General features: G+C 34.9%; 3 protein-coding genes across 3 annotated transcripts; 2 read left to right on the forward strand and 1 right to left on the reverse strand.

The window, feature by feature from the left end:
• Positions 1-1,073: 1,073 nt before the first annotated feature.
• On the forward strand, positions 1,074-1,904 carry LOC145583803 (uncharacterized). The gene has a single exon (XM_081640776.1). It carries the CDS (start codon positions 1,074-1,076, stop codon positions 1,902-1,904), a length of 831 nt encoding a protein of 276 aa, XP_081496902.1.
• Positions 1,905-2,500: 596 nt separating this feature from the next.
• LOC145586165 (V-type proton ATPase subunit c''2) lies at positions 2,501-6,813 on the reverse strand. The gene is made up of 4 exons (XM_081642914.1): positions 6,548-6,813; positions 6,366-6,443; positions 3,264-3,434; positions 2,501-2,973 (listed from the first exon to the last, which is right to left on the reverse strand). The coding sequence occupies exons 1-4, from the start codon at positions 6,661-6,663 to the stop codon at positions 2,805-2,807; spliced, it is 534 nt and encodes a 177-aa protein (XP_081499040.1). The 5' UTR covers positions 6,664-6,813; the 3' UTR covers positions 2,501-2,804.
• An 895-nt stretch (positions 6,814-7,708) lies between these two features.
• Positions 7,709-9,792, forward strand: LOC145583804 (protein ECERIFERUM 26-like). Its single transcript, XM_081640777.1, has 2 exons — positions 7,709-8,128; positions 8,559-9,792. The coding sequence occupies exons 1-2, from the start codon at positions 7,709-7,711 to the stop codon at positions 9,480-9,482; spliced, it is 1,344 nt and encodes a 447-aa protein (XP_081496903.1). The 3' UTR covers positions 9,483-9,792.
• Positions 9,793-11,967: the final 2,175 nt, after the last annotated feature.

The raw sequence follows: 11,967 nt of genomic DNA on the forward strand, positions 1-11,967 counted from the left end.
TAACGTTTGTATTTTTTCTCATGTTAAAAGATCGTGTAACACCGTTGCTCATCTTATAGCTATATAAGACACGGGTGGTGCATCAGAACTTGTTCGTTTGGGTCCTTTTCCTCAAAGTATCGTAACTTTGGCGGATTTGGACTTGGTCTAATTTTCTTTTTAATAGTAATTTCTATATTTCAATTCAAAAAAAAAAAAAAAAAAAAAATCACATATTTATAAGCTAAATAATTAGCCTAAAAATCATGTATAACAAAATCTAATACTAGAAAAACCGACAAAGTTCTTGATATTCTTTCGACTTATGAGGCAGCATCAGGCCAAAAACTGAATATGGAAAAATCGGAGGCGTCATTTAGCCGAAACATTGATCTTGAGAAGAAAAATATGTTTCAGATGAAGTTAGCTTTTAAGGCTGTTGAAGGACATGACAAATATTTAGGTCTTCCGACTTACATTGGAAGCTCTAAAAAGAAAATTTTTCAAAGTATTCAAGATAGGGTTTGGAAGAAGCTCAAAGGGTGGAAAGGAAACTATCTTTCTCAAGCGGGTCGTGAAATTCTCATTAAATTAGTGGCGTAAGCTATTCCAACATACGCTATGCAATGCTTTTCTATCCCCGTTAGCATTCTAAACGAGGTAGAAAAAATGTGTAGGAACTTTTTTTGGGGGCAAAAAGGTGAAGAAAGGAAAACGAGTTGGATAGGATGGGAAAATAATGCTCCGGGCAAAGAATCAAGGTGGCTTGGAGTTGGATAGAAATATGAGGATTTTCAACAAAGCTATGCTAGCAAAACAAGCGTGGAGAATCTTGAGTAACAAGGAGTCACTCATGTCCCGAGTGCTCAAGGGGAAATATTTTCCTACCTCGACTTTCTTGGATGCTAAAGCTGTCCCGATCCCTACTCCCTAATATGAGCTTTACTTGGAGGTCAATTCTAAGTGCCAGAGAGGTGATCGAAAAGGGAGCAATTAAGACTATTGGTGTGGGAAATAGTGTTCGTATTTGGGAAGATCCATGGGTTCTTAATCTTCCACATTTCCGTATCTTGTGAATACCCCGGTTTTTGTGAATGAATTGTGGGGAGGAGACCACTGCTCACATGCTTCTTTGGTGTCCAACTGTAACTTCTTTATGGAGACATTCTGTGCTGCGCCTTGATACTAGTTCCCTTGATCCTGAGGCAAACTTTCGAGGTTGGTGTGATATGATGTTCGAAAAAATCAAAGAGACCAAATGGTGGGATATATTTTGGTGCCTGGCTTGGGGTATATGGTTAAAGCGAAATACGTGGGTTTTTGAAAAGAAAGTGAAGTGGGAAGCTGATATAATTCACAAGGCAGTGTGCTTGGTGGGTGAGTTTGAAGAGGCCAATGTGAGGCCGGATGCTGCAAGTAATACGCAGCAGCTTTGCTCCAAGTGGAAAGCTCCTGCAGCTGGTCTGTATAAGCTAAATACAGACGCTGCTTTCCAAGGACAGGTGCTGGGTATTGGAGGGGTCCTGAGAGATGATGAGGGGGCTGCTGTGGTAGTCTTCTGCTCGACTAAAATGGGGAAGGTGGATGTTGATGTTGGTGAAGCTCTTGCAGTGCGTGCTAGTCTGCAGATAGCTATGGAGGCAGGCTTCAGAAGTTTCATACTGGAAACTGATAACATCAAGCTGTTCCATCATGCTAAGAAGGGACTTTTACCTCCGTGTGTGTTTGGTAATGTGGTGAGGGACATCCTACTGCTTGCTCGTAGCTGTCAGAGCTACTCTTTTTCTTTTGTTAGAAGGGATGGCAATGTAGTTGCCCATAGCTTAGCAAAGTTGAGTTTCAATTTTAGTGAGTATCGTGTTTGGATTAAAGAGTGTCCCGCTGAAATTCAGGGGCTTTATGTAACGATATTGAACACTTTGTGAATTAATAATATGTGATAAGCTGTGGTTTTTGTCAAAAAAGATAAAGTGAAATCACATAGTACTATAAAACAATCGTCAAAAAAAAAACTCCAAAAATTTGTGAAGGATTGGAATAACAAGTTCCATTTTAAGCTGTCCATCTACACCTCTGCACCACCTTAGTCTTACTCGGCGGAACAATTCTGTTTTGCTGCTCCTCAAGCTCCGGTTTATATAGCCCCTCCTCACGGCCTAATCAGAATTGCCATTTTCATGAAGCTGTGTTTTGTAATAGTTTTTAATATTAAGGCTTGGCTAAACCTCATGCGTCATTGCGTGCGTGCTTTAAAGCAATAAGTATCATACATTGTGACATGGCTAATTACATAACATGGCTAGTAATATTCAAAATACAATTATACAAACAAGAAACTAACACGATCAAAGTTAAGTTTAACTTTGATAAACATTGCGTCAAAGACAGAATTTTCATAGTAATCATAATATGGCTAATTATGTAATCCAATTAATCACACTAAAGCCTCTATGCCATCTTAGGAAATGTGTGGCCTAATGAGCTCAAAACAGAACTTTATTTTTGTGTACATGAATAAGAATTACAAGATAAATAAATAAACAATAATCTCTTCCAGCTGATGAGTTTTCGGGAAACAAAGCAGCGAATTCCTCCCTTATTATTCAAGAATTAGAATAACAACATAAAGCTACCAAAAAAGGCAATAAGTATCATACATCAATCTGCTACTATGATCTCAATTTCAAGGAGCGAGACAAGATGTTTTAGATTTACAAGGGATTAATAGTAATTCCACAAAATGAACTGCATTTCAGGCTTTTCAGCTTACTGAACATGGAAATGGAGCAAGGTTCACTATTTTACACGAAGTTGGATGGTGCAAATCATGCAGCCTTTGGCCATGTTGCTTGGGCTGACATGATGATACCAACAATCACACCGAACAACCCAAGGGCACTACCAAAAATCTCGATAACCAAAATCTTCACAAACAGTGAGGAGTTTTGAGCATCAGATAATGCACAACTGCTTCCAATTATACCCACACATAACCTGTTGCAGAGTCATAAGTTATATATCAGATAAATAAGAGGTAAAAATCCTTCAGAATATAGGTGGCCAGTGGACTGGATCCGATCCATTGCAGCCTGGCTTCCAGGCTACTTGGATCAGTCCACCAGGTGGACGAGTATAGGTCAAACTCCACCCGAACCAGCCTAGTCCGGTTACCCATCACACTTTAGATGAAAAGGTGGCCAAGCAGACTGCCCCCCAGCCTACCTGGCTCAATGGCCACCTCTAATTCCAGAAGTTTCATTCAAGGTCAAAGAAAGTTTACTCACCCACAGACAAGGTTTGCAAAACCCACAATAAGTCCAGATGCAAATATTGCATATCCTGCTCTAAGAGACTCTGGTTCATAAATCAGAGATGATGGGACACTCTCCAGCTTTGTCTGCAGAATGATAGCCACAATTACTCCATATATAGCTACAGCTTCACAAAAGATTACACTGAGGAAAAAAAACAATTTGGTTACTCAAATAGCCAACAAGTAGATGAAAAACATACAGAACATTTCTATCTAAACACATGCCATTGAAATGTTTACTATTTCACCATTATACGCATTGATAGGATTGCTCTCTAACCGAACAAAATCAGGATTCTGAATGCATATATAATCATGAATCATCAAATATAAATCTATGACTCCACCAATCTATAAACTCACTACTGCCCTCAGACAATGGGGCGGGCCGGAGGGGAAGTCTGGTGCAGTGAACAAAGTTAATCTAGTTTAGGGTTTTCAAAAGTTTGGAGCAGCTAGTAATTATTGATCCTCTTTACATATTTGTATAGAGACTGGAGAAAATTCAATGAAGAATTGACCACGAAAGAGAATTGAAGGAGACCATAGTGAAAGTACAGTAAGTAAAAAGGAGAAATTGTTAAGCAGGCTATAAAAGACTAAAAGCAATCGCCATTATCAGAATTCAAAAGGACATATTTATGCTATACTTTAGCTCAATCCAAATCCTGAAGGTCAAAAGGTTCTATAAAAGAGCAAATGATTTCAAGAACCTCGAGATAAAATGCAGATGGATGATGTTTCTGTCTCTCCAATGTTGCATTTAATCAGTCCTTATCCAAACATCCTCACTATCTCGATACCTTTAGATATTAGATTCCAATTTCTTCCTCTCTTTTTCTACATACTGTCCTGAAGTGAGCAAAACCTGCACTTTCAAACTTTATGCTCCTAAATAAGTCAATAAAAACCATGATCCTCATTGTACTTATAATACACCGTAGTACATGTACTTTGCCGAATGGCTGCCTCAATATGAACAGAAGAGCATTCCTCATCAACTCTTTCTTATTGAAAAGTAAGATTTCTAGTCAATTACGCACATCGACCATTAAATTACGGGGGGTGGGAAAGTTGATGTAATGGTGCTTTTGCTGTCTCATAAGGAATAATTGTCATTGCCTGTATTAAAAAATTTAGTTAATTTTGGTAGTAAGGATGCTTAATGTAGTTACTGTCTCGGAAAGTGACTTTCACTGCTATTGTTTAGAAATTAGGGAGTAAGTTTTTGTATTTGAATGTTTTTGTATTTGAAATAAATATGTTTTGCTTAGAACTTTCATTAATGTTTTTTTTTAATTATTATTATTACTTTTTTTTTTATATATATAACTGTGAGATACTTGCTCTGCTTTCTGTGCATTTTCTGACAGTGAACATTATGATTTTAATGCATATGCTAAGATGGAAGGAGATTTAGAAATGCATCAATTCAGGCTATAAAGTTGTGACCATTCAAGGTTACACCAGGACCTAGGGAGAAGCGCATGATTGTTGTAATCTACAAGAGTGAGGATAGGCAGTTGCCATTGAGGAAATTTCCTCTATGGTCCTTAACTCCTTACCAAGATGAAGGATAAATGCAAAGTATAACATAACAAAAAACACGGAAACAAAAGTAGTTCATTTATAATCTTACAGTCTGAACTCTTCATTTCAACAAAATATGAGCCTTGGAATTCTGACAATTTGACCATGGGTTTGGACACATTACATCATTTTGAACAAAAATCATCAAGACAATTTACAAAACACATTGATGACAAACATAGTTACATAACTACATAATATAATATAATTATAAGAGAACAACCACACAAACAAATCATTCAGAAGAAATACAAAATGAATCAAAAGGCAAACTTTTATTTCAATAAAACATTAACACAAACAGCAATTCATCTCCTCATTAAAAATACACTACCCATATAAACCACATGTTTAAAGCATGATTATAACTTAATATATACAGTTTCATGTCCAGAATCATATTCATATTTAGACAACTTTAGGATGATTAAAAAATTACCGAAACAGAGATTCTCTGCTCATTGTAAACAGATTCACCAGGAACCATATTCTTAGTAACCACTAACAAGAGCATCTTCTTTCCCCTTAGCGATAAACACACCCTTACATCTGTGTTGCTCAACAAGCACTTTACTTCCACCCTTCATCCCTCCACCTCTTTATCCGCCACACTCAAGATATTTAAGGGTCAAATGCACATACATAATGTTTCTGTCTATCCAATGTTGCTCTAAATCAGTCCTTATCCAAATATCCTCACTAATCTCAATACCTTGTGACCTTATATTACATTTTTTTTCCACTCTTTTTCTACATACTGGCATCAAGTTAAGCAAAAGTGCAAAACCTTACACTTCCAAACTTCATGCTCCTAAAAAAAGTCAATAAAAAACTACGATCCTCATTTTACTTATTATAGTACAAACTTTGCCTGCCTCAACACGAATGAAAGAGCATACCTATTCAACTCTTTCTAATAAAAAAGTAAGATTTCTAGTCATATAAGTACATCTCCCTCATCATCTTTCCACAGCAAGCACAACAACAATGGACAAAACCGTGCTTCTTCAAAGTATACACACACATTACTTTTAGTCTGAGTAAGAAACTGTCTGCTTGTACACAACATTTCTCAGCTAAAGCACCAAATTTTACAATTTAAACTTCCAAACCGCCGTCACTCTATCAACATACTATAACAACTTCAAATTTTACAACCTAAACCTAGCATCGAACCAATTGACTATTCGACTACCGAATGACCGATTTGGGTGATCTGATCAAACTAATTTTTCCTACCCTCTCTAACCCAAAGTACAATGTCAACTATAATACATCAATTTTCCACAAAATCAACCATAAATTCAATCGTAATACAAGATCAATGATTACCATCACCCAATCCAAATTTAATCAAAATAAAACATAATGCTGATTAACAGATTTACAATATCGTCAACTGATAGCATAAGTATCAAATCAAACTTGCAAAATTAACAATTTAAGAGCCAAAAGATTACAAGGTAAAATTATAAATAATCACCTGATAAGATTTTTGGAGGTAATTCTAGGAGCTTTGATTGCCGCACCAATTAAACTACTCCCAGTAATGTAAATTCCCCTAAAAATTCAAAAATTAAACAATTTAATCAAATTCAAGAGAAAACCCATAATTAAAAAAAAAAAAAAAAAAAACCCAGAAAAAAAGATGAATTAGAAATTTACCAAGCAGCACCAAGAACAGATATTCCAATAGAGAGAGCAATACCAAGGGCAGAAAAGGTATAAGGGGAGATCTGAACCAGAGCTCTGGCCCATGAACTGGTTACTGGGTACACCATTACTACACCTTAAATTTTCTCTCTCCTAATTTGGTGATGAAAATTGGGGGATTTGATTTCTGGGTTTTTGTGATCTGATCTTGAATTTTGGAGGGTTGTTCGTGGTGGTGGTGTCAGAGGAGAGAGAGAGAAGAAATACTAAGGATTTGAGATTTGGGATGATTTTTGTTTGCTCGTATAAATCTTGTGGGCTTGTGTTTTTGGTGAGTGGTTGAATGGGCTTAGCCACTTAGTGCTTGTTTGTTTGACTTGCTTCCTGTGGTTGGATCCGACTCGACTTTAAACTTGTGATTCGATTGAATATATGAATAATCGTATTAAATAATTTTTATATCCGTTTTAGATTAATAGAAACAATGTAATTAATAAAATTATCTAAATATTTAATTTGTTTGAGTTGTTCTTATTGACTAAACGCGCCTAATCAATGCTAATGTTAATTTGTACTGTATATAAGGACAAAGCTACTTGTAGGTGTTTAAAGACAATTTTTAATGTAAACTCGGTATATATACATTAAGGGCCTGATCTGATTGACTAAACTGAACTGAAATGAACTGAATATTTTATGAGAGAAGGAAATTAAGAACTGAATTAAACTGAAAATAATCTGAAGATAACATGCCTTAAAGGTTACTTTTTGGCTTTTTGCCCATTTACTCACAAGGTACATACAAGTATATGGGTAGCTAAGAAATAACTTTGGTCATACGGTTGTACCTTACAACATAAACTAGTTGTAAAAGAAAAAAGCCTTGTGCTTAACAAAAATTACCATTATCATCATGAATTCCATATGAGTCGAAAAAATAATTAAATAATGAGGAAAACGCCATGATTAGCATGTTATTTAGTGCAACACATAAAACAGCAGCCTTGAAAATTTTCATAAACTGAATTAGAGTTGTTAATAAAATCATGCAAATGATGTTTTCCTATTTAAATGGAGTTTGTTTCTTCAAGTACCTCCATAAATACACTAAGAAAATAAATAATGATATACTTAACACACTTACTTATACAAAAATTAGCAAGCTAAATAATCATGGGAGAATTCACATCTTTTTGCAAAAGAATAGTATCAACCACAATACCTGTACAACCTGGTAAAAAAATACAATTATCTAGCCTTGATCTTCTTATGGAAAAACAACACCTTAAAATGGTGATTTATTATAAAACTCCAAAATTAGGGTTGCCAATTGGTGAATTAACAACTAAATTTAGAATACTTCTTGCAGAAGTTTTATCATATTTTCCTACAATTACTGGAAGATTTGTAAAAAATGATGAAGATAATTGGATGATTAAGTGTAATGATGCAGGGGTAAGAATGGTAGAGGCTATTGCTAAAGGGAGTGTTGAAAGTTGGTTAGAAAATGTTGATGAAGAAAAGGAAAAAAAGCTTATTCATTGGGAAGATTGGTATCATATACCATATCATTGGGCCACTTTTTATATCATGGTAAGTATTTTTGTTATAAAAATAACTTTAAATTTCGATTTTCTATATTTTCAACTATTTATGTTTTTTTTTTTTTTTAATTGTTGTATTAAGAGAAATATATTGTAACCGTCTTCTAACATTTTGTTTACAGTTTGTTAATATTGATCATGTTTAATTAATGAGTCCTCGTCTGTCAAATATTTATAACTCACTAACTTAAGGCTCAATCAAACTTTAGTTATTTGATTGTCACTTTATTTATTGTATCAATCTGTTTATTAATGAGTAAGACTTTGCGCATCTTGCGAGATAAATATTTGAGAGAGCCAAAATGAGAGGTAATGTAAACAAGATATGATAAACGTCGCATGTGTCATTGCAATAATATATCTCAACTTTTGCTTTTTGTTGTGCTAATTTCTACTTGTGTACTAATTTCACATTTTAGGTAACAGAATTTGAAGAAGGTGGAATGGCCATTGGTTTGAGTTGCTCACATCTTCTAGCTGATCCATTTAGTGCAACCCTACTTATTAAGGCTTGGGCTGACAGAGTACTTCGAGGAAACATCTTTATTCCACCATTCTTTCACCCTCTACCCAAAATAAAATTGGCCCTTCAAAAAGCCCATAATCAGCCCAATGAGCATTTGATAAATCATTATAAAAGCCTCATAGAAGGCCCAAGCCCATCCAAAGCCCAACATTCAAAAACTGTTGCTCTTTCATTTACAGATCACATGGTCCAAGCTTGTATGGATTTGACCGACTTGAATGGCCTAAACAATGGGTCGGATCCTTCGCCTTTTGCCGTTCTTGTCGGGTTGCTTTGGGTTTGTATTAGTAGAGTGAAAGGAGAGACAAATGGGCTTGTGGATATGTCCATGGGTTTGGATGTGAGGAAGGTTTTAGAGTTGGATCAAGGGTATTTTGGTAATTGCATGATCTACACCAAAGTTAATGGAGATGACATTGGAGGGGATGATCAACAATTAGCAACTCAAGTAATAGGAGAAGCAATTAGGAAGGTAAACAAAGAGGGAATTATTGATTTAATTGAATGGTTAGAGCATTATAATAACTTCTCCCCAATTTCTTCATTGGACAAGGGTAGTTTGGTCTTTTTGAACCTTGAGAGTGTGGACCCTTATTCAGCTGTTTTCGTGGAAGGGTATGAGCCATTCAAAATTAGTTATTACAACGAGTCGGCTATTCTGAATAAAGGGAAAGTTTTGGTGCTTCCATCTCATCCTAGTGAAGGGAAATTAAGTAGATTAGCAATTGTTACACTTCCACATAATGAAGCTATTGAATTATGTGAAGATAAACTTCTTGCTAGCTTCTCTCCAAAGATTATAATGGGAGCAAGATGATCCACTAATTAAGGTCACACTATAAATTTACAACAACATATAGTTGCGTAGCAAATAGTATAATTAGTCGTAGTCATTGGTGATGATTTCATGCAATAATCATGTATTAGAACAAAATCATATGTATGTTTTCTAAGTATATTTGTTTTAATAATTTGCCAATATTTATACTTTTTCCCAATTATTACGAAATAGTTTTTTTTTTTTTTTTTTTTTTTTTCCAGATGCGTACATACTTGTATTTGAATATGCTAGTCATCCCTAAACAATGCACTCCATAGCTTAGCTTATACTCCAAAGCTTCTCCTTTTTTTCGACAAAACTCTTGTATTTAGCCATAATACCCAAAATGTTTAGCACCTTGTTACAGACGTTAGGAAAATAACATAATTCAACATATCATGCTGTGCTAGTTACCTCTCCTAGCTCACTCCCACTACACTAATACAAAAGGTCTACAATTTTTTCTAGTTGAAGCAAACTCAATATGTTACGTAACATTATATTGCATGCGTGTGTTATAGAGTGTATCACACCTAGGAAGCACAACTTTGCACTAACGTCTTTTCCTCGACATGCCATGTTAGTTGTGCCATTAAGCACGAGTTGCACGATTATGACTACGGTGCATTATATTGGTGATGTATTTTCGTAGCTTAATAATATGCACTAAAGGTCTGCTCTGATTGATTGATCGACCTGAGCTGAACTGAATTGAACTTAATATTTTATGAGAGAAGGAAATTAAGAATTGAAATGAAGAGAACAAGCCCTAAGACCACTAAAGTACTCAACCCTATCATACACATATAACTACGTAGTCTACGAGTTGTACTTTTATCATTGAAACTTTTATGTTTTTTTAATCGCAATGTTGGGGTGGGGGTTTTTATGCTTGACATTTGATAATGCATGCACATTTTATATCATTTATATCCCTAATTACTCATTAGTAAACATTATAAAAAAAAAAGTTAATCTTGTGAAAGTGTAAATTGAGTCCAATTTAACAGTATTCCACATGATTATGTTTTTCACTAATTTGAATTTATTTTTCATAATTTAACTTACTTTGTATAAATTTATCTAAGCTACTAATAGCTCTAATTTGATCTATTTAATAAGTGAAAATAAGGAAAACATATCGAACACAGTCTATATCTGTCTAAACCAATGCAAGTTGAGTAACCTTCTCATCTACTCATATTTATGGATTCTAGAAGGTCATCAATAATAGTACAGATGATTAATTTAGGATATGATTAAATAAATTAATCATATCTACACCAAGATCGATCGACTTGCTACATTATTTTATACTTTATGTTTTTAATTTTTTATTAGTAGATGTTTTGTGAAACATGTGGCTTGTAGCTTGTTTGCCTTGATTGCACTTCATAATGTATGTAGTTGCATCGTATGTGACCGATCAAGATTCGGATGACCATTCAGCAAATGATATTATTAGTCATGTGCATGCAAGAGTGTCATGTACAAGATTTATAAATGTTCATGTGTACGTGTACGCCTATAAATAACAATTATGATAACCTGCGTGTGAGTTAGGATGAATTGTCTCATATAAAATGAAATAAAGGAAGATACGAATAATTGCTAGTAAAACATGATGTACGCGTGAAGTGCTTATATACGTTTAATGGATTACTCTGCATATTGTTAACTGGTTTATGATTGAATTGAATTTTGTGTGTAGGACTTGAGCTTGGTTAAATTCTCCTCTAGTCGGTATAGCTCACTGAAGATTATATATCGATGACCTCACTTCTATTGATGATACGATATGTACAAGTAGTGGTGGGCATGGGCCGTGCCGGGCCTGCCGTGGGCCGTGCCTAGGCGGGCCGTGAACAGTGTCGTGCCGGGCCGTGCCGGCCCACGGTGGAGGCGGGTCGTGCCGTGCCGTGCCGGCCTTCAAGCTTCCCCTGTCCACGGCACGGCACGGCCCACCGTGCCGGGCCGCCCGTCGTGCCGGCCACCGTGCCGGCCCACGGTGGAGGCGGGCCGTGCCGGCCCACGGCTTACCCTTTTTTCTTTTTTTTTTAAAAAAAAAAATTAAAAAAAACTTTAAAAAAACTTGAATTTTTTTTATGAAAGAAAAAATTGAATTGAATAATTATACAATTTAATATTTGAATTTAATAATTATTAAATTTTTTATGGAGTTAAGTTATATTAAATATTGTTTAAATTATATTAATATTTATTGTTCATTCATAATTTATTATATATCATATTATTCATATAACTATATAAGTATTAGACAAAAATTAAATAACAATATAACATATTCCATAAAATTAAAAGTTGAAAAAATTCATTCATAAAAATTTATTAAGTAAAAGATAATATGAAGTACAAGTGTACAACTAACAATAATTGATGAATAACTTATTTTGTTATTTTATTATACGGCTAATGTTAATAGAGTACATAGCCAACATAGGAAATACTAACATTTTCACTA

The sequence above is a fragment of the Chenopodium album genome, chromosome 16, assembly GCF_948465745.1.
Source record: "Chenopodium album chromosome 16, dcCheAlbu1.1, whole genome shotgun sequence".
NCBI lineage: Eukaryota > Viridiplantae > Streptophyta > Magnoliopsida > Caryophyllales > Amaranthaceae > Chenopodium > Chenopodium album.

Coding starts and splice junctions, on each gene's coding strand:
- LOC145583803 (XM_081640776.1), top strand. CDS start 1,074: ATGAATTGTGGGGAGGAGACCACTGCTCACATGCTTCTTTGGTGTCCA.
- LOC145586165 (XM_081642914.1), bottom strand. CDS start 6,663: ATGGTGTACCCAGTAACCAGTTCATGGGCCAGAGCTCTGGTTCAGATC. Junction 3,435..6,365: donor ACCTCCAAAAATCTTATCAG/GTGATTATTTAT, acceptor TTTTTTCCTCAG/TGTAATCTTTTGTGAAGCTG. Junction 2,974..3,263: donor TTTGCAAACCTTGTCTGTGG/GTGAGTAAACTT, acceptor ACTCTGCAACAG/GTTATGTGTGGGTATAATTG.
- LOC145583804 (XM_081640777.1), top strand. CDS start 7,709: ATGGGAGAATTCACATCTTTTTGCAAAAGAATAGTATCAACCACAATA. Junction 8,129..8,558: donor GGGCCACTTTTTATATCATG/GTAAGTATTTTT, acceptor TTCACATTTTAG/GTAACAGAATTTGAAGAAGG.